Raw genomic sequence first — 23,433 nt, forward strand, 5'->3', positions numbered from 1 at the left:
GAAGTTCCTATGAAACTAAATGACCTTACAATGCCTCAGTTACGAACGATGATACTGAACATGGCACCACTCCCGAAAGCAACGAAAGAGACAGGAAAGGATGGCAGCAGAGCGACTACAACAGACCTAATGCTAATGGCACTCACTACGGGAAGACATCCAACAGTAGTAGAGATGGGTATCTTGGGAATCGTACTCACGAACACAATTGTAGACGGAGGGTTAGGAGTAAACGTACTACCAGAGGATATATGGAAAAAGTTGGGACAACCTACGTTGCGGCCACCTACATTTCAATTACTCACTATCGATTAGCACGGAATCAAGCCCTTAGGGACCTTGATGGCGCAGTGTGTAACCATCGGAACGCACCCATTCTTATTGGATTTCGTGGTCATTCCGTTAAAAGGAAAAGGGTATGATGCCATCCTTGGACGGGGCTCGTTGGTACAGGCAAAGGTGAAACATGATTGGCAATGGAATACCCTATCCATGGTAGGCGGAGGTTGGAGATTTGTAATCGACTTATACAGATGGTAGGTGAGGAGGTAGCGTCAGATTTTGAAGGCGAAGGTGGAGGTAGAGGGGACAACGAGGGGAAGAAAAGAATGGAACTTGACGAAGAGGGAATATTGAGATTGGAAGGAGGGTCTAACGATGATGACCTGGACTTGGTGAACGGCCTACTCCATTGGCAGATGGAGGACTACGAGCTCTTTCCGAGTTGTAATATGTTAAGGGTTGACAAAGGTAATAAAGGAGAGGAAAATGAATGTCCGAAGGAATACAGTTCAATGAAATAAGGAAAGATAGTTACGGCTGAAGCTAAAGGGAAGAACATACTGTACGATTAGTACAAGAGAAAGAACATACCATATGAACCTAGCAAAAGGAAAGATTCCACTGTACGGTACATGGTGAATGGACCGCGTAGAAAGAAAAGGTTACACTGCACCACAAATTTAGTAGAAAGGTGCCAATAGCAAAGAAAACACATTGTACAGTTTGCACAAGAAACAAAGAGGAAGGGCTTAATAAAAACTTTAGCAGTACAGGGTGAAGGTTCTAGAATTAAGAATACAGATATTGACGGCACGGAGTGGCAGTCGAGGAAATTCATGGTACCAAGTTTAAGAATCACGATAAAAAACAAGCTAGGAGATAGGGAAAGCTCGAGGGAAAGACTGTATAGTTTAAGTAAACTTGATGAGTGACGACTGCAGGCACAATGGGCAACAGTAGTTACACAGAACAGGCATAAGGCATGGCATGACAAGCATTTGAAGTTGAACAGATTTCAACTAGGCCAACTAGTGTTGTATAATGGGCGTAACAAGATGAGATCAGGCAAGTTTAAAATAAAGTGGGTCGGGCCATATAAAATCCGCTAAGTGGGTGATGATGGAGTAATAAAATTATGGACGCTCGACAAGAAGGAAGTGCCCAGTGCAATGAATGGGTCGAAACTAAAAGTCTACCATGAAAGAAATAACACGCCTCCGTGGATGAACAACTCAGAGAGTGAACATAAATAAAACAAGGAATGATGTATATATGTAAATATAAATAATTAGAATAAGTATGTGTAAATAAGAAATCAAAGAGATAAATAATAATATTATAATAGAGCAAGCTTGAGAGTACTTCATACCATACGGCATCACAAGAGCAAAGGAAAGTAATCAATACTTTACACTGTACGGTATCAGGAGAACAAAGGGAAGTAATTCATACCATACGGTCTGGAATAGCAAACATGAGAACGTGTTTAGAAGCTAATTGTATGACAGTGTCGTAGTAGGAAAGTAGAGAGTGTACTCCACGGCTGACTGTATGGAAGTGGAAAAAGAATAGGTTACAAGAAATAGACACCGTATACATTGGCATATAGAGTATACCGTACGGTAAGTAAAAACACATGGAAACATTTTGTACGGCTAGAGAGGAGATACCATACAAATATGGAGAACATTGTAAGATTTGAGTATTTCATATCGAGGATAGTGGCTATTGTACGATGTACGAACTTTTGGGAAAAAGAGGTGTACCGTACGACCCTTTGTGGGAGAGGAATATTGTATATTACAAACACCATACAATAGTGAGGAAGGTTAAAACCAACATCGTATGACCATAAAACAACAGGAAGTAGGACGGGTAGTCAAAGTGATCACCATATGGTGGAGGTGGAATACTGTACGGGGCTTGCACATTCATAATGTACAGACTTAGCAAAACAAGTAAGCCAAGTCTATGCCGTATGGCTACTAAGGAGATAAGAATTGTACGGTCATGAGATTGAAGAAGAGACGTTGAAAGAGTACCTCTGTACGGACAGGTAGATCTACAAAGTATGACCCTATTGTGTGGCATTGGAAAAAAAAAACAAAAAAAAAATGACGACAAATCATAACAATTCACAATGAATAACATATGGTACCCAAGGGAAACACATAAACAGGTAGTGAAGAAAACATAAGCGGTTGGCAGAAAAGAGTATGGGATTGGAAGAAAATCACAAAAATGGTGTGTTCCATGGACTTTTGAGTGGGTTTGAGGGTGCTAATTTGGTCTTGGTGGCAGGGGCGCTGCCCCTCGACTCTGCTGGGGGCGTTGCCTCCTAGACCTCCAATTAGTTCAGTTATGAGTTGTGGGAAGTGTGATCGGTTGATGAGACCTGGAGCTACTGCAGGCATGGAGTGTTTGTCTACCAGAGGTGGAGAGAGCACTGGAGCAAGCCTTTAAAGAGGGGTTCTATGCTTTGAGGCACTTAGAGTAGGTGTTGGACGTGAGGCTGTCTTGGTGGATGCATAGAGAGTTCAGGAGGAGCTGACCATCCAGTTGGAGGCAATAGAGCAACACTTGGCTCAGTGTACCCAGGAGTTGGAAGCAGAGAACGTTGCACAAATGGCTATCAAGGTCAGATTGGCTAAGGAGACAGTATTGTGTTAGCAGAGGCTACAGATGCAACGTGTTTTGGAGACCAGTTTGGTGCAAGCATGTGAGAATGTGAATGTGATGTGATGGAAAAAGATCTATTTTGTTTTGTTAATCTGTCTCGGATATTTTGTTATTGTTGTCCAGAGATGACTTTACTTTTTGGGGGGGAATGATGTCGGTAAATTCTATATCGTAGCCGATGGGTAGAATTGCATCCGAAAGGGCACGTGATGGTTAAGTCACCCCTTCGGAAAAGTATATCTATGTCGTCCGTAGGGACTATTGAGACATCATCATAATCATATTGTACGCATTGGAGTGCATATTGCGTATATGAATAAAGTATCTGTTTTGTGTTATATCTTTCTATACTACATGTGATAAGTATCCGTTTACCCTGTACGGTAAACATTGCTGATATAGTAATATGGGCTTATTGGTTCTTTCAATATCTGTTTTGATATCATGTATATCTATTAATATTGGATATTGAGTTAGCTTTACGTAAGTGTATTTCAGATTTCTGCTTTTCTTTGTGTGTGTATCCTATCGAGATACTTCTCTTGGCTCTGCTGTTTTTATCTTCAGCTCTTTACTAAACCTAAGGTTTGATTTTCTCATACACTTTCCTACCTTCCTAATATATGATTGATTTTGAAAAATATGAAAATAAAAAAAAGAGCTTCTGCAAAAAAATTGTGATTTTTCTCTTCAATGTTTTTGATCACATATCATGATTGTACTGTCATGATGCATTTCTTCATGCTGATGATGAATGTGACTCAAATAAACGATAAAAAAATTCTCACTTCTTTTTTTTGCAAAGTTCTTTTCATTTTCAATGTCTCAACTCCTAACAAATATCTAAGCCTTTTGCTCATGAAATTTGTTGTTTAGAGCAATGATCCAGTGATAATTCGAAGTAAAAAATAAAAGAACATAGGATCTCTTCTACAAATGGTTCTGTTAATCATCAGCCTTGGTATTAAGCCTATATATTTCTCATTCACAAACACTACAAATGTTTTGTGGTATCTAGTGCATTTGTAGGTACAGGGAAGGCACTCCATGACATGAATTACCTTGTTTATCTAATGCAGTCTGATACAAAGTATGAAACTTTGCATAATAGGGAATTCCTTTCGCCTATCCATACTACAAAGCCAGCCTTGTAAAGGCATAGATTAGGAACATCAGATAAAGGGAAACTTCTCCAAATCATCAGGATTGGTGATTTTAAAGTTTAAATTGGATGCTTATGCTATGGTAAAGGACACCTACATCTTATTAGGACCGAGACATTCTCTGGTGCATTGTAAATTGTAATAGCTTCTTATGTCTGTCTGTGCTCTAGTTATGATGTATCCCTCTTTATGATGAACCAATTTGTACATGTTTTCTTTCTATCCTTGGTCATGGAATGCCTTGTATAAGCAATTGATTGCTATTGGTCTAGGGAGTCTTACAGTTGCCACGAAACTGTACTCTTTCACTCCTGTTCTTGGTAGAGCCCCTTATGGTGGCCCTACATGTATTTTTGCTCATCAGTGGTGCAGGAGCACGCCATGAAGCATAAAGAGATCCATGAAGGCTAAACCTTGGGGTTTGATTGCTTGTGATGTAATAAGTCCCTTGGACCATTTCAGTTCAATTTGTAAGGTGTTGAGACCAAATTGTAAGGCTATAATCCACAAGGTCCTAAATAGGTATGTAATGGTCAAAGTGGTCGAGCTTGATTAAAAACCATAGGAAAATGATAAATTTGATGTTTTGTCATGTTGAAGGTCATGTTTGACCAAAAAATAGATGTAATTTGTCAAGTAGAAGGTAGAATGTAAAAACTTGTCAAAGTTGTCAAAATGTTGCAATGCAACTTTTAAGCAACTTGTGCAAAAAATGTAACTTGCCTCCCCAACAACCATATGGTCTGAATTTCAGTTGGAGTTGGTTGAGTGAGTTGAAATAAGGTTATTTATGCCTCAGAGGATTGGAGCATTGAATTCTTGTTGGAGTTTTGGATTGAACCAATAAACTGTTCCATTTCCCTTTCAATTTTACTATTGTTCTGCAATCGTATGGCTTGTACGGATTGGATGAAGGATCTGGTGCAATGGAAGTTTGAAGGAATGAGTTAACTCTCGTTTGCATTTGGTTTGAGGTCATTTCATTCTGTTTTGTGTAAATTATTCAAGTTCTATTGAAACTGGTTGCAAACCCTCGCCTAACCTAGGGTTTGAACTAATTATGCCATGACTTTCCACCATAGGAAAATCCCATCCCTTTGTGAAAAGTTAGGATTTTGTATGTATTTTAAGATGCACTTAGTTTCAGATTGGGAAGTGGAGGCATTTCAGAGAATGACCAAACCTTAGTCCTGACATTCATTATATGGCAGGTAGGAAGAGTTTAAAACTGTTGAGAAGAGTTATCAAATGATTGAGCAGACCCATTATGCTGATTGATTTGGTGTTTTTGGACATGATAAATGATGCAGCAAGGTTGTGTGAGGAAGACTCTGGTTGGTGCACTTGCTTCGTAAAATAGGCCTAATTGCTCCTTTTAGGTCTATCCAATCACCCCTGGTTTGACCAGTTGACAGTAGAATCCAGATCCAATTCTGGAGTATGTTGAGTACCTTGGAAAAGTTTATCTGAGAATCAAGTTTGTTCAGGCCCTTGTGTGGGAAGTTTTAGAGTTGTCAGATTTGTCTGAAAATAGGGCTACTAGAGTTAGGCTCCCTTAACAAAGCAAGTATGTAAAGAACTGGTTATGGGTCTGTTCATAGTGTTCATTTTGTGTTGTCTCAAGTCCAATAAGACATATCTGCGGTCAACAAGTCATGGTGCAAGATTCCCCATAGATCAAGTGTTGGCGTTCCTATTTAACCTAAACAGGAGTCATAGATTGTCAAGTTATCAAAAGGGGGCATTTGATGTGAGAAGTTGTGTCATCCACGGTTGGGTGTAGTAATGTGTAAGAAGATCAAATGTGTTGCCAAAAACTTGCTCCCTTGTGTACCGAAGGATGGTGAAGTCTACACGAAGCATTTGAGCCTCTAGGGGTAAGCTTGTATAAGAACTTGACCAAGGGGTTTAAAGAAGTTTGTAGACCATCAATGTAACCTCTCCATCAATTGGTATAAAGGAAGTTAGTCAATGTTAAATGTGCATTCAGTAACCCTGTGGTTGTTACTGTTGATTAGTAAAAGGACCTTCCTAATTTATTGATACACGAGCAGGATGGTTAAGGTAATTTGGGTGGAGGCTAGAATATGCAATTAGCAATCTTAAATTCAAATGGGTGGTTACGTTGATGAATGGCAAATAGCATATATCTCTGAGAGGTTTTATACCATTATTTGATCCTTACTGATGGCTATAATTCAATCCTTACCACCAGGAGTCTGATAAGATCCTTCATAGATCACTCATGTTAATTTTCACTTGCTGACTTTTTTTCTAATGGACTTAACTTGCTGATTCATTTCTAGTTTGTAGCCCAGTTTTCTGTTGACTTTGGTACAAATTGCTTTGTCTTAATCAAGCAATATAAGAAAGCAAGAAAGTACTGAATCCATCCCCTCCATGCTTATCGGCAATGGCTGGGTGCTGAGTGGATTTTTCAACTCCTTTTAAATATATTTTATTCTTTATTTTGAAATTACAAGTCTCGTCATACATTTCACCTCCCTTGATATGAGTGTATTGTGTTATCAAAATGTTTATGCTGTGGGGCATCTACATTTTTTTGATAGGAGCGAGATCTTGTTTGGTGCATTATGATTACTTTTTATGTCTAGCTCTGCCATCATTATGATTAACATATTTATACATGAGGTCAAGAAGATTGATCTAGAGGTATCTACGAACTAATTGTTAACATCTTCTCATTACTTTATTAATAAAGTTTCCTTCCTATCCTTGATCCTTATGGGGATGCCAGCTATCACCTATTATTGGTCTCGAGAGTTATGTGGCAGCTATGCAGCGAGATTCATCCATTCCTGTTTCTGGCAGCCTTCATGGCTGTCGCACCTGGATTTTAGGTCCTTGAACTTGGATATGCATTTGGCAGCACTATAAGGGAAGTCAGTTCATCTCATTTGTGCATTTGGTGGCCCAGTGTTGTTATTCTTGATTATTCGGAGGACCTTCATAATCTTATTGATGCATAAATGTGATGTTTATGGCAACTTGCTTTGAGGCTGGAGCCTACAATTAGCAATATTGAATGCTGATAAACAAGCTCATAAATCTCAGATGGCATGTATTTATGAAAGCTTTTGTGCCAGTATCTGATCCTTATTGATTACAAAGGTAATGAGATCCCTAATGTAGCTGCATAAGCAATCATCTATCAGTAGTCTTGGGAGTTCTCATGAGGGGCATGCAACAAAAGTGTTCCATCCCTGTTCTTGGCAGCCCTCATGATGGTTCCACATGGATTTACAGTCATTGGGCTCGGATTTGCATATGGTGAAACCACAAGGGAAGTCAATGAATCAATTTTAATCTTGTATGTTTGTTCAGTGCCCCTGGGGCTATTTTTGATTGTTAAAAGGAATTTAGTAATCTTATTGATACACGAGTGTGATAATTAAGGCAATCTGGTTGAAGATGAGCCCACAGTTAGCAATCTCAGATCCCAACAAGTTGATAAATGTCAAATGGCATATAATCTCAAAATTTTAATACTAGTATGAGTTTCTGATCCTTGCTGATGGCTGTAATTCATTCCTTACCCTGAAGTTTAATAAGATAATTCATACTTACAGTTTACCTCGATGTTCTTCTCACAGATTGTTTTTTCTTTCCTTTCCTTATGGACTGAAGATGCAGATCCATTTCCATGTTGCCGCTCTGTGCTTTCGTCATTTGTACAAACTTCTTTATCTTATCAAGGATTATGGGCAAGCATAAGATTACCGAGTCTGTCACCTTTATGCCCTATTGGCATAGCTAGCTGATCTCGTAATTCATTCCCTTTCTGCTTCTATTTGAGAACTATAAAGATTCTCCATATTGCATATGTGCTTGTTTTCTGGTTTTTTTCTTTATACAGAGTTCCATATTAATTTTCTCCTGGCTATCTCTTACTCCATATTTGTTAATCATAATGTATGAAGATGTGATCTCTATCCCATTGGATTTGTGTGCAAAGTTGCAGTTCCAAGACAAGACAAGGATCAAAGTTTTATGCATTCCAGATATTGAATGGTTTCTTACCTATTAATGTGGTTATGAATGCTTCTCCTGTTCAGGCTATATCAGAATTCAAAAAGGGTAAAGTAGAATATCGAGCAGATAAGACAGGAATTGCTCATATTCCGTTCGGGAAGACAGACTTTGCGGAGGAGGATCTTCTTGCAAATCTAATTGCCGCAGCTGTAAGTATCACCCTTAAATGGAAACACTTACGGTCATGCTGTTTGCATACGTGGTTCAGTGATGTTTTTTACGTTTTTGTATTTTGATGATTAAAAAGAAATTGAATTTGGACTTCTGTCTCATCCCTTTTAGAATGCCCAAGTCTATTTAGCTCCAAACACAACTGACAGTCCCTTTCATTTTTGGCAGAAATCTGTTGAGTCTAACAGGCCAACTGGGGCTAAGGGGATTTACTGGAAATCTGCCTACATATGTGCAACAATGGGTCCCTCCATAAGATTGGACATAAAAGAACTCCGCGATTTTAAGTTTCCATCATGAGATTCATGGTTTATTCATTTTGGCTGGTGTATAGTATAATCTTGGTTTGTTTTGCTGGGGATTATTCACACGGACGGGAGCAATGTCTCCTTTCACAAAAAGGAATTGGGATTCTTCTTTCAAATGTATCTAGATTAGACTGAGTGAGCTTTTTGAGGGATTCTTCTTTCAAATGTTTACAGTTGGCATTCAACTTAATGAGTTTTAGCTTTCTTGTGTCATCGTATAACTTACTATATGCATTAGGATCTAAACCGACACGGTTTATGTTTTACTAGTTTTTTTTCTTGTTTACATGATTGTAAAATCAGGAGTTAGCAGGTATTGAATGTTTGGTTCAATTATAGGCAATTAGTACAGGTTTATGCAGGATATATGTTACTGTTTCCTAATTATTTTACATTTCCTTCAACTATCAGATGCTTATGATACTTCCTAGGATCCTTCCTCTTTTCATTTGTGTCCATAAATAGATGAAAGTGAGGAAAGGGGAAAACCTAGCTAGGGGAGAGGATCCAGTGGTTGAGTGTGTTCCAATGGTTGTGATAGGAGTTGTTAACACCCACACTTGTTGATTTAATATCCAACATTTTTGACAAGATTGTACCAATAGTTGTGACTTTGAAGTAGTTGTTGCTAATGATGACTAGCCATAATTGAATGAAAAGTGTCCCTTTTCCCAAAAAACAACCAATAGTGTGATGCCACATCAATTGCACAAGTATGGGGGTCTCCAATGCACTATGATTGGTCTCACTTTTTTTTTGGGCTGTTTTGGACACCTTGGCAAAAAACATGCTGATGTGGCATCATATTTGATGATGTGGCTTTGAAATATTAGTTATAAGTAGGGGACTTGCCAAGTAAGCTTCTGTCAAAAAATGGGAGTGATTTGAAATTCTCACATGGGATTTTGAGGAGCGCAAAGTTAGGGTGCCCAATTACTGAGTCCTCTTCCCTAGTATTGCCATTGGAGGGAAATTGTTTTAAATACGGAGCATCAACCTTCAATGAAAGCACGGTTCTTTAGTGTATTTTACCTTAATATTTTAGTAGTAGATAATTTTTTTACTTTTTTAATAAAACAAGAATTAGCACTACAATTGAAAAGAGTTGCATAAAAAATGAGGATGGTAAAGACTTGTGAGAAATGTTGCTAAGATCTATTTTCTTAATTTGGCCTTACAAATAATTCTAATTACATTGTTTAAGAACACCAACTCTAAAGAGTCACCAAACTCTTTGACTCTTTTAAATATGAGCACACTTTCATCAGTCTGAACTTATTTCCAACAACAAACACATTTACATTACAATTGATTTTAGTTTCACACGCACACGCACACGCACATGCACACGCACATGCACACACACCTGCCCCACACACACACACACCTGTCTCGCACGCACACGCACAAGCACACACAAGCACACACACGCATGCATGCACATAGACACACACACAGAGTCTCTTCATCGATCCATAGATGAGACATTCTTGATGAGAAAAAAAAAAGAGATTGCTATTATCAAAACTACACACACACACACCCATGCCATCCTTCAACTATTCCGTGTAGTCTTGTTTTTTTTGATAAGATCACTTTCCATGAAACCTTTGGAAAATTAAATGCATTATGCAACTAAGAATTTGTAAAAGAGAATTGAATTCTTCTAATCATCAACCCACCAAACACTTTTTGATTGTCATCAAACATATGTTTGTTATTAGCAATTGTTAAGATTTTTCTACAAACTTAGAATAAACTTAAAAGAAACTATCATACCCAATCACAACACAGATATTCTTAAACCTTTGCACACATCCTCTCATAGTCTCATACAAGATTTTCTAACCAAAATCTTCATCGACAATACTAACAATATTTATTGAGCCTCTACATAACAAAGTTCCTTTCTCAAAATGTATTAGACGTATGGTTTTGTAAACTTGATCACATTTCTTACACAAACATTGTAAGCAGAATTGCAGATAATATTCCTATGAGTATATTAGCACTGTTGGAGATATAATTCAGTGGCTATGTGTTGCTTTCATGACAATGTTCGGCATTGATGTCAACATACTTGTTATTATGTGAAGACTGACATATTTACAAAACAACAAGCGTTTGGTGTTGTTTGAGGATTGAATATTGGCTTATGCACACTTGATATTATGTTATACGGTATGTCTAGATGCTATAGCTAAAAACATGTACAGAAATATGAAGTTTGAACAAAGTTATGAGGATTTTAGCGAAGGCAACTTTCAAATTGCATTTAAAGCACACACAAAAATATAAAGTCTGATCAAATCTATGAGGATTTTAGCGAAGGCAACTTTCATATTGTGTTTTTAGAAAGTAAGTACTGTTGTCTTGATTCTATCTCCTCACAAGGATGGAATTGGCTTAAGTGAACTGAGATAGAGGTTGAAGACATGTCAAAGATGCCTTCCTTAAGAGGGCAGATCATCTTATGGAAAATTATGAAGATTGCGAGACAACAATTTTTGTGTAATCTTGAAAAGATGTAAGATTATGATGTAATGTGTATTGTAATATTTTAAGGTTGCCCTGAGACCGATTGAATACTTATTCTTTAGGATGTGGTATAAAGGAAATGTTATTTCCTTGTGATAGTGTGTGGTTTTGTGACTAGTCGTTGGTTATGTGAACTCGAAAGTGAGATCCAATGCAGATAGTTATTGTATGAGTGAACCTGAATGAGAATATCTTTTGATCAAAGTAGAGATTGATGTTGTTGATGCACTTCGAGCTTAAAATGAACTGATTTCGCAAGATAAGTTGCTGGTTGGACAATTGTTACTTCATATTTGTATTATTTAGTGAGAATAGGACAAACGCTATTTGGATAGTGGGCTCATTTGTCCTCCTTTTGACTCCTAATAGGGTTGGCACAACTCCTAACAGGGTTGAAATCTCCTAACACGGATTTAAAGTCTCCTAACAGAGACTCATATGTACTGATTGTATTATATTGATTCCTAATAGAGTCTATTCTTTCACAAGGAACTTTAATATTAGTGCATCATCTTGTGGGCATCATTCCCACCATGGTTTTCCATTTGATCAAGAGTTTACCTAGTTAACATATCTGGTGTTATTGTGCATGGTTATCATTCTATGTTTGTTGCATCTATCATTTACATGTTTTAGAATTAATAAAGATATTGAGAGTTGTTTTAAATTCATAACTGAGTCACCCCCACTCTCTATATTATCTTGGTGGACTTTACTTTCTAACAATTGGTATCAAAGCATAAGGTTCTTGAAGGAAAAGCTTAACAGCTTGAGGAGACCTACCGTGTTTTACAGAAGAGAAAGTCCAAAGTTTGATGGAGTTAACTATGATAGTTGGAGATAAAAGATCAAGATACATTTTTTATGCATGGGTCCAGAATTTTGGTTGATTGCAATAAGTAAAATAGATCTATTTCAAGAAGAAAAACTTGGTGATTGCGAAGAAGCTTAGAAGAATCTATTCATGCAAAATATGATTGCTAGAGAAACACTATTGACAACCCTTCTCAAAGTAGAATATGGACAAGCAAAATCTTTGAGACTTGCTAATGAGATTTGGCTTGCTTTACAATAAATATTTGAAGGTGATGATCATGCAAGAAAGGCTAGATTGCAAAGTTAGATATGTTTATTTCGAGATGCTAACATGTTGGAAGATGAAACAGTAAAAGGATATTTTGCTAGGATATTAGAGATTGTTACATGAAAGAGTTGTGGAGTTTCAAAAACAAAAGATGAAGTTCTATGAAAAATACTGAAGACTTTGACACTTGCTTATAACCAAACAACACAGATGATTGAACACATTATTCCTTGCACACCTAACTTTACAAGAGAGACTTTCCTTGTGAGATTGTAGACATCTAAGATGTGGATGAAACATAATGAAGAATTGCCTAGAGAAGAGACTGCTTTCAACATACAAAGAGATAGTAGTGTAGGGGCCCAAGGTCCCGATTAGTCAGGTTAAACTACAATTTTGATGTGTTAGGATGGTGATAAGTGTCTAAGTTGACATAAAACAATATGTTAGATTTCAAGCATCTTTAGTTTTCGTTTAAGCAATTTTGATCATGTTTGTAATAAGACCTATGTTCAAGGTTTGGGTCAGTCAACGTTGGTCAATGTTGGGACTTGACCACAAATATGCATTTTCATGTTTGTAATGAGTCTCGTATGTTTAAGCATGCATTTGAACCCATTTGAGGGTATTTAGAGGCTAGAAGCAATAAAAATGAAAAATTTGTCAAAAATGTTGTCAAACAACAATTTTTGTTGCTAAGCAATTTTGCAATTTTTTGACAATTTTTGGAAGGCCAATAGTCATGGCCATTGAATGATTGATCAAACATGTAAGAAGGTGAAAGTTCCAAAGATTTGATCTATATCTTGATGTATACCAACCAAGGAAAAGGTTGTTGAGTTGAGGAGTTGAAGTAATACAGCAATTTCAAGTTTTTGGTGGAAGATTCTTTGCAGGACAGTAAGTACAACTTGACATTTGATTGTATTTGGTAACAATTTGTACATGTTCCAATATAGATAGTTGACTTTTGACTTATAGAAGATGTACTAAATCATGGCAATGTCTATACAGCCACGAAAATGCACTTCCTTATGAAGGAGAGGACTTAGAATTTTTTTTGAAAAGTTAGAAAAAGCAATGTAAAGAAAGTGCATTTTCGTGGCTGTATAGCCACGAGCCTAAATCATTTGGTCATTGTAAATAAGCTTGCATAAAGTTTTGGATTTGTTTTTGTTCACTGGTTACCCTAACCTGTAACTAGGGTTTGAAGCAAAATGGACTCTCCCTCCTAAACCCCACAGTGGAAAATCCTGAAACTTGGCATGAAGAAGGGGTATAGGATGGAGTTCAAAGTTTTTCAGTTTGTTTTGGTATCACCCACCAGCTTAGACTCCTTTGGAAGTCATTAGGCTAAGCATCTTCATGTGCTTAGCGAATAGACAATCAAAGAAAGCATTGCAAATATCAGCAGAAGTACAAATGCTTGAAACCATGTAGTTGGAGATGTTTTGAGATGCCTTAGGTGTTGGTATATTCATTTAGGAAGTGGGTTGTAGAGCAAGGCAAGTCTTAGAGTAAATTGTGGTATTAGCCCTTTTATGCCTAAACTAGGGCTCGCTAGTTTATTGGTAAGGAAGACAAACCCAGATCCCATCTTATGAAGTTTGGTAGGGCTCAATGAATTATGAAACATTCCTAAATTTTTTTGGTGGGTCCTTTGTAATATTTATGTGTTATAGGGATGAGACAGTGAAATGGGGCTACAAGGAAGAGCCCCAATTAGGTCTCCCAGTGCAAGTTTGTTGTTTGAGTTTGGTAGAGTGCAAAAAAACTATTGTCTAATCTTGAAACCTTGGGAAGAGATGGAAAACATTGTAAAGGAGTGTAGGAATGCTTGAGATCATGGAGGGTGCAAGGGAGTAAGGTGAAGTTTGGATGCCTTTTGAGGCTTGTTGTATATAAGGTAGAGGTGAGTTTGGAAGGTGAATGCGAATAGATAGAAAGACCATTCACCACACCTCTAGCTAGTGGTAGGTCCTGTGGGACTTGGAGAAGTTTTGGTAGGGCTTAGGAGAAGCCTAAGGAAGGAATTGTGAGCATATTTGCTAATTATACCTACCACTTGCATCATAAGTGGTATCAGAGCTTAGTTTGGAGCTTGAAGATTGGATGTTCACACTCGATCAATGTTCTACATCAGAGAAGGACAAGATTGTGACAAATGTAAAGCTGGCAAAGAAGTTACAAGAACAAGAGGAAGGAAATAGACTTTTGAGAGAGAGGCTTGAACAATTGGAAAAAAAAGGTTTGGGTAGTAGAGAATAATACAGAGAAGATTGAGGAAGATCTCAATAAAGGAGGAGAGATTGAAGAGAAAGATGAACAATATGTGGATGATGAGCCCTAGAATCCTTTGGTAGAAAATCAATTGCCACTACTATTTTTTGGGGGAAGATGGATCTTGATGCCATAATGGATTGGATGGAAGCTCTTGATAGTCACTTTGAATGCCATGGGATAACAGAGGGAAAGAAGTTAGCATGATCAAAAATAAAGGGAGCAACCTTCACATGGTGGAACTTCATCCAAGAAGAAAGAACACGATTACCTCATGGAAGGTAATGTCAAACATGATTAGAGACACCTATGTTCCCGAGGACTATGAAATCCAACTACACATGAGAAGACAAAACTTGAGCTAGAAGGAGCTAAATGTGAGCTCGTATATTGAAGAATTCCATACGTTGTGTATAAGGTTGAGGATGATAGAACCAAAGAGTGTGAAGGTGGCTAGATATCTAACTGGTCTAAGATACAATATTCAAGAAGAAGTAAGCATTTTGTGCCCAATATAGTGGCAAAATGTTTTCAGTTGGCTGTTAAGATTGGGGAGAAGATAAAGAGAAAACACGTGAATTCAATTAGGAGCAAAGGGGGAAGAAATAATCAGCACAGAGGTAGGGGAAAATTCCCTAGAAATTAGGACCGGATACCAAAGATCATCAACATAATGAATAGAAGAATAACAGTGGTAACAAAGGTGAAGGTTCTCATATCAAGGATTCAGAGGCCACAGGAGACCATTTGGCAGAGGAAGAGGATATGAAGGTGGATGGGGAAGATGAATGAAGTCCTAAAGAGTTACTCTTGTGGACAACGAGGTCATACAATGGCTCAATGCCCACTCAAGACCACAAATTCCCCTAACAATGGTGGAGATAGAAGGAAGCAATTGCTCATGAATGATGAGGCTTGCAACAGTAATAGTGCAGCACAAGTTAGGTGTGCAACACCAATATTTGATGGAGGGAACATGATGTTAAAAAGGACTATGCTGAAGATGCCCTTGAAGCTAGAGCCACCACAAAGGAAGTCTATATTCAAGACTCAAGGCAAGGCCTATGGTAAAAGATGCAAAATTATAGTTGATTTTGGATCCATTGAGAATGTTATAGCTTCATAAATGGTTGAGAAATGTAAACTCAAAAGATTACCTCATGTAGCCCCTCATAAGATCTCATGGTTGAATAAGATCCAAAGTTTTACAGTAGAAGAACAAGCATGGGTAGATTTTGAATTAGGCAAATACAAAGATAGAGTCCTATGTAGAATCATCCCTATGGATGCCTACCATCTAATCCTAGGGAGGCCATGGCAATATGATCTGAAAGCCCAACACAATGGAGAGAAGAACACCTATTTGATAGAGAAGTATAGCAGAAAGTTTAAAATGGATCCACTACCTGATCACATGGTGAAAGATAATGATGACAATGCAATTATGTTAATCAAGGGTAAAGAATTCTTGTAGATGACCAAAGAGGAATATTTTAAAGGTTATGCCTTAATAGTGAAGCCAAAGGATGAGGTCAAGGACATAGAGCTACCACCTGCAGAGGTTGAAAACTTGTTAAGATAATACCCCTCATTGGTTGCAGAGGAACAACCAAAGGAATTACCACCTATTAGGAGCATAAGCTGTCAAATTGATTTGGTACCTAGGGCAACATTGCCAATCAAAACTACCTACAAACTCACACCCCAACACAATGAAGAAGTAAGTCTATTAAACAAAGGATTAGTGAGAAAAAGTTTGAGCCATGTGCATGCCCTTCAACTTTAGCACCTGAAAAAGATGGTAAATGGAGGCTATGTGTTTATTCAAGAGTAATCAATAGGGTTGCAACATGTATAGGTTTCCCATGCCTAGAATTGAAGATTTATTGGATTATCTAGGAGATTCATGCATATATTCCAAGCTTGATTTAAAATCAAAGTATCACCAAATAAGAATCACGCAAGGACATTAATAGAAAATGACTTTCAAGACTAATGAAGGACTATATGATTGGCTAGTAATTCCATTTAGCTTGAGCAATGCTCCTAGCACCTTTATGAGATTGATGAATGAGGTATTAGTGCAATTCATTGACAAATTTGTGATAGTCTATTTGGATGACATTTTGATCTTTAGAAGGAACATAGAAGAGCACTTGAAGCATCTTGGAATGGTGACGAGGAAATTGCATGAAGAAAAGTTACACATCAACTTGGAAAAGTGTGAGTTTTTTAGATCTAAACTAGTTTATCTTGGTTTTGTGATTTCAAAAGGTTGCCTAAAAATGGATCCTAGTAAAGTAGAAGTTATTTTGAATTGGCCTAGTCCTAAGGAAGTGGGTGATGTTAGGAATTTCCATGGCTTAGCAACATTTAATAGGAAATTTATTAAGGGGTTCAGTGGGATAGTAGCTCCCATACTTGACACTATCAAAGGAGGGGTCAAATGCAAATTCAAGTGGATTGTAATAACAGAGGGAGTTTTCAATTTTTGAAGAGGAAGGTTACAAAACTGCCCACCCTAATGTTATGTAGTTTTGATAAGGTATTCACTGTGGAGTGTGATGCTTGTAAAAATGCTATAGGGGTAGTCCTAAGTTAGGAAAATCATCCCATTACATTCTTTTCAGAGAAGTTGAATGAGGAAATACTCAAGATCTTGAACTATACTCCATGATACAAGCCTTGAAGAAATGGAAGCACTATCTCATGCCAAAAGAATCTGTAGTCTATACTGACAATCACACCCTTAGTTTCCTAAATAGACAAGATAAACTAAATCACAAACATGTCAAGTAGGTGGAACAAATCCCACAAGAAAGGGATTGCCAATAAGGTGGCAGATGCTCTAAGAAGAAGGATTCTTGCAATCCAAGAAGTCAAGTTGCAGAGTGTGGGTTTAGAGAAGATCAAAGACCTCTATAAGGATGACTCTGATTTTAGGGAGGCTTATAAGACTTGCTTGGATTATGCTAAAAATTTCCATGATGAGTTCTTTGATTATGTGTTGTAGGATTCCCTATTGTTCAAGGGAACCAAACTACGCATCCCTAAGTCATCAATGAGGGAAAATATCATTAGAGAGAAGCACAATGATACACTTGGAGGTCATTTTGGGATAGACAAGACATTAGAACAAGTGGCAAGGTCCTACTATTGGCCTATAATGCAGATGTGTTGCATAAAAATGTAATAAAGGAATATAACACTAAGCAACTAATGTGTCTTCCTACATGATTATGCAAACTTCAAAATATGTAAGAAAACATGCAAATAAGGATGACATGAAATAAAAAGAGCTTAATCTACTTCAAAATAACACTAGTGCAAACCTCATGAAATCATCAAGTGTAGATGATTTCATTGTTGTGGGATGTGGTTGCTCACAAATCCAGCAGCATAACAATGAGGTAGATGGTGCTTGTCAAAATGAGGAGAGGGCTCTCCTTTTATAGGAAAATGGATGCAACGGACGACTAAGATTGAAGGCAAGATGAAGGGCTAGGATCTCTCAGGATCGATGAGGTGTCCTAAGGTGGAGGCCAAGTAGACTCCACATGGATTAGGGTTTTGACCAATTCAAAGGGGGCAATATGCTCACACATGTGTGAGAAACCTTTGATGGTGACATGATCAATGAGGTGTGAGAAGCATGGCTTCTCACACGTGTGAGAAAACTTGATTCTCATGCAAGAGGACAAGTGTGCAAGGGGTGTGAGAAGGCATGGCTTCTCACACATGTGAGACACCTTGACTCTCATGCAAGAGGACAAGTGTGCAAGAGACATGCAAGACATGAGGGATGAGGAAAGTGTGAACATCTCTCACACGTGTGAGGATTCCTCACACATGTGTGAGCACACACTTAGGATTAAAAGGTGATAAGCTAGGTGATTAGGAAAAGAAAGTATGATTAAGGAAGTGGATAAGTTTAGAAAGGTGGGTTAGTTAGGATAGTGAGGTTAGGTTAGGGTTAAAGGTAGGAGCCATGTGCTCAAATAGGATTAAATTCAATATTTAATTCCCAGGGGGTTAGGAAAGGGATTAATTAAGTAAATGAAGTACTTAATTAAAGTGAATGGGTTAGGATTTAAATAAACTTTAGTTTATTTAAATCAAGGTAAGGCAAACATAATCAAATAAATGTAAAATTTATTTAATTAAGGTAGGAGAATTAAATAAATAATGAATATTTATTTAATTGGTTAGGTTAAGGGTATTTGGACAATTTTAGGTGTCTACATTTTGCCCCTCTTTGATATAGCATTAGTAATGTTATATCAAAGAAGAATAAAATATAGTGGCTAAGAGGATAAGACTAGTAGCATGATGCCGCAATCATGGAAGGATGAGGAAGGATGACAAGGATGGAAGGGTATGCTCGCTCGAGAGGACATGCGGGTTAGGAGAACATGGATGTTCTCTTGAAATGGATGGAAAGATGGACGAGAGTTATGCTGCAATTATGTGAACAACCTAAGTTTGATATTGTACTCAACACTATGCATCAAGGTATGAGGAACCAAGATGACAATGTGTCAAGTACGTGATAAAAAGAGTCTAATACAACCATCTGCCTTATGAAACCATGATATGGAAGACCATGATTCCTAGGACAGTAAGATGCAAAGACCATGATAAATGCAAAAATACTAATGCAGACAAGTAACAGGCAATCATGCACAAAAAACCAAAAGCAAACCAACATTTTGCCCCTAGTCAAGCTAAAAACCTATTAATGGATTGATTGATAATTATTGATTAAGGATGGAAAAGCTAATGCTAAGCGTAATGCACATCCAAGGATTGGGAAGGATTCATCCCATGATAATGATGTTTGAATATGGTTAATGGATTATCAGCTGATTGGGTCAAATTGATGAATTGATTAGGGATTGATGTACAAGAGTGCAAGATTAGATTGATTGGATTAGTATTGATTGCATAGTTGATATGTTTTTTGATTTTTTGATTTTATGGTGGAGTTGGAGGAATAGATGAAATTGAAATGAATGTGGATGAGATTGGAAGAATGATGTTGATAGGATGAAGAATGATTAGAGTAGAATTGATTTGATGTGAAAGAATTAGAAGAAGGGAAAATTGATTGAATTAGAAGATGAATGAATTTGATTGAAGTGATTGGAAGAATTAGATTGAATGTGATATGAACGAATGCATAGAATGGATAGAAAATTTTTGATTGAATGAATGTGGAAGAGAATGAATAGAATGGAACCAATGACAAGGGAGGGTCAAGGTATGGTAAATGGAGGAAAAGCAACGTGATGTTGGTGGATGCAAGGAATAGTGAAAGGATATGAGGGGGCCAAATGATATGGTGTAAGAAAGTGCAGAACCAAGGACCATGTTTCAAAGGAGTCCAAATGCCCCATACGAAGGATAAGAAAATAGAAGAAGATATGGTGGGAAAGGATGCATGAAAATGGAAAGGTGGTACGAAGGCTAGCGTGTGGAGGAAGAGAGGCATGTGCTTTTCCAAAGCATGTATGAACCTTTTGTAGTGTGCCTCTAATAGTGATCACGAGCATGGGTATGAAAGGGGAATGAATAAGGGATATGGGAGGGAGGTTATGAAAAAGGGATAGTGATATGAAGGGTATGGAAAAGGGATAATGATATGAAGGGTATGGATGCAATGTGAGATATGAAGTGGATGAAATGAAAGGGATAACCAATATCAAGAACATATGAAAGGGGTATGGAAGTATATAGGAGTATGGATGGAAAATGGATGAACATGAGAAGGACTATGGAATGAAAGATATGGATAGCATGTCAAGATCAAATATGTAAAAGGATGATGGAAGTATGTAGGATGGTGTGTGTATAATGCACAAAGGATATGGAAAGTGCTTATGGATGGATGAAAGGAAAGTGAAAGTCAAGATCAAAGATGGAAAAGGATAAGGAATGGTAACTGGAAGTATGTAAGATATGTAAGGAAGAGTGGTATGGATGGATCTTGCCCCCAGTGTAGAGTGCAAGTGGAAGAGGAAAAGTGAATAGATGGAAGGATAAGTGGAAGTGGAAGGCAATGGATACATGATAGGAGAATGAAGGGAGGACTCAAGCATCTAGATACGTGGATGGTATCCCTTGATATTTATTCCTCTTTTTTTAAAAAAAAAAATATTTAATTCAAGGAATTTTTATCATTTTCTCATAGATGTTGGTAGGGTAGCAAAAAAGAGGATGAAGTGGATTGGGGAATGGAGGGCAATGACTTATGAAAAGGTTTGGATTAACGAGGTGGAGTGGGTGGGAGGAAGATATGGTTGATGGATGCTAGGTTGGAAGGCTTGTGAATGAGTGGATGAAGGAGGCAAAAAGATCAACATTGGCACACACCTTGAAGGGTGATGGAAAGGAGGAAATTGTGGGGTGTAAGGACCCAAAATGGAGGAAGGAGACGATGGATTTAGGAAGGTGGATTTGGGTATATAAGGACCCAAAATGGATTTGGAAAATGGAAGCATGGATGATTTATGCATGAGGGAAGCCTTTGGATTAGCAAAATTGGATGTCATTTTGAATCTTTCTTTGAGATTCATTGCTACATTAAGTAGCTTTGGTATCCACAAAAATTTTGCATTTTTGATTTTGAGCCTTTGTGGCTTTTTGATTTTTCTTTGGATCATATTTGTCTTTTCTTGAACATGTCTTTTAGAGGTGACATGTTGATCCTTGGAGTTTTGTGGATTTTTGGCTTTATTTGCTTTTTGTTTAGCATCCAATTTGCTGCCATTGGCTATGGTATGGGTGTATGAAGGTAAGTGGGATGGAGAGCGGATAGATGGTGAAAATTTTAAGGAATTCAAGGATGTGTGCCTTTGTTGATCTTTACTAGGAACATGAGGGGATGAAGTGGAAAACATGGAAATGGTGGATGGATGTATGTAAGGGCCCAAAACGGAAGGAAGGGATGAAGGATTTGGTGATGGAACATAAGTACCTAAAATGGATGGAAGATAAGGACCTAGAATGGACTTGGAAGATGACTGATGGTAAGCTTTAGGTTTGGATGGAGGAATTGTGGGGTTGGAAGAAGTGGAAGGTGTACCAACATCTTGAGACATTATTTCTTCAATGGGATAGTTAGCATTTTCAACAGAAGATGCGAGTCCAGGTATATGGGATTCATGAGTGGATTGGATAGGTGGGATAGGGTCATGCAAAGGATTAGGATCATGAAGGGGATTATGAGGGATAAAAGGATCTTGTGATGGAGTGGTGTCATGAAATGCAAAGGAATGGGTTCTTTGATCTTGACTTACAAGAGGATGATGGAGTGTAATGCATGGATCATGCAATGGAATAGGGTCATTGAATAGAGTGGAGGGAATGGAGCCATGAGATAGGGTGATTTAATCTTGACATGGAGAAGTATTAATGGATGTCATGGAAGGAAGTTCTTCATGAAGTGGAGGAGCTATGGAGGCTAACTCTTGAGATGGAGTGGAATCAGTAAGGTGTGCGGTACATGGAATGTTTTGATCTTGGTTAGGAAGGGAATCATGAGATGGACTAGGAGGGGTAAATGCACCTTGAGGGATAGGGGAACAATGAGATGGAGAAATGCTTGGATCTAGAGAGGAATCTTTAATGTCATGCTTTGGAGGAAGATCATGAAATGGAACTAGGGGTATCACTTTGGGTGATTGGCTCTCTTCATTTTGAATTTTACACTTAGCCAAGAACGATGAGAAATACCCCTTGCAAGGTGGGGATGATGTGGATTTTGGAGGATTCGGATTGTGTGAAGGTGGAACTATGGGTAGGGGATTGCATGGAGGATGGGGGTTGGATGGGACATGACGACTAGCATCTTCAAAAGATGGGGGAAGAGGACACATGGCATGGAAGGTGGCCTCTTTCTGTTGACTTGCTAAGAGATAATTCTTTAGTTGCTCTATTTCCTTGGCAAGGTCATTTGCATTTGAGGAATGGGGTGGGCTATGAATGCAATAGTATGGAGTTGAAGGATTATGAGGTGGATTTCCCTTGTCAAAGGTAGAAGAATAATGAACATGAAATGGATTAGAATTGGATATGAAGTGTTGAGGATGAATTTGATATGTAGGTTGAACAGGAGGTATAACTCCATATTGCCTTTGAAGATTGTCACCCATTTGATTAAGCAAACTCAGATCCATAGATGTTAGAAGAAGAAAGATGGATGATGAAGGAAATATGAACTTAGGACTAGGAGCAAGTTTGGACTTTGTGTTGACTTGATTTGATTTGAATTGAATTGGACTTGATATGGATTTGATTGAATTTGATTTGATATTGATTGGATGAGGGTTTGATTTGATTTGATAAAAACCCTATGAGATTGCAAACAAGTGAATGTGAAATTTGAATTAAAGTCCAATGGTGATGATAATGCTCCTATGTCCAAAGCAGAAGATTTGGTGAAAAGTTGAATTAGAAGAAGGTGTAAATGAAATTAGAAAGATTGATGATGGATAAAGATGCAAATGGATTAAATTAAGAATTGATTAGAAATTATAGAATTTGACAAGGAATTGGATTAGAAGAATGATGATGTGGAGGATTGAATTAAGAATGCATTATGAGATTGGTAGAGGAAATTGAATTTGGATGATGATGAAGCAAGACTAGGATGAAGATTATGGATGAGATTGAATGACGAGGAAATGATGTGGACAAATGGAGATGATTAAGATGTGGAGGAATGGTTTGAATGATGAAGACGAGATGTATGAGGGTGATGACTTGGATGGAAAGAAGATGTAACGTGGAATGATGTGGACAACTTGACTAAGATCTCTTAAACCAAGACTTGTTTTTGTTGTTTTTGAAATTGTTTTTGCAATTTTTTTGGATT

General features: G+C 37.7%; 1 protein-coding gene across 1 annotated transcript in view; it reads left to right on the forward strand.

Annotated features, from left to right (window-relative positions):
- The window catches only part of EMB3126 (Ribosomal protein L1p/L10e family), a 52,564-nt gene extending 43,695 nt beyond the window's left edge, over positions 1 to 8,869 (forward strand). Inside the window, exons 6-7 of the mRNA XM_089797198.1 lie at positions 8,201 to 8,326; positions 8,517 to 8,869. Coding sequence (XP_089653324.1) covers positions 8,201 to 8,326; positions 8,517 to 8,648 — 258 coding nt within the window. The 3' untranslated portion in view covers positions 8,649 to 8,869. The remainder of the gene's footprint in view (positions 1 to 8,200; positions 8,327 to 8,516) is intronic.
- Positions 8,870 to 23,433: the final 14,564 nt, after the last annotated feature.

Source organism: Cupressus sempervirens, chromosome 8, assembly GCF_028749045.1.
Source record: "Cupressus sempervirens isolate cs-2001-9-10 chromosome 8, ASM2874904v1, whole genome shotgun sequence".
Classification (NCBI taxonomy): Eukaryota; Viridiplantae; Streptophyta; class Pinopsida; order Cupressales; family Cupressaceae; genus Cupressus; species Cupressus sempervirens.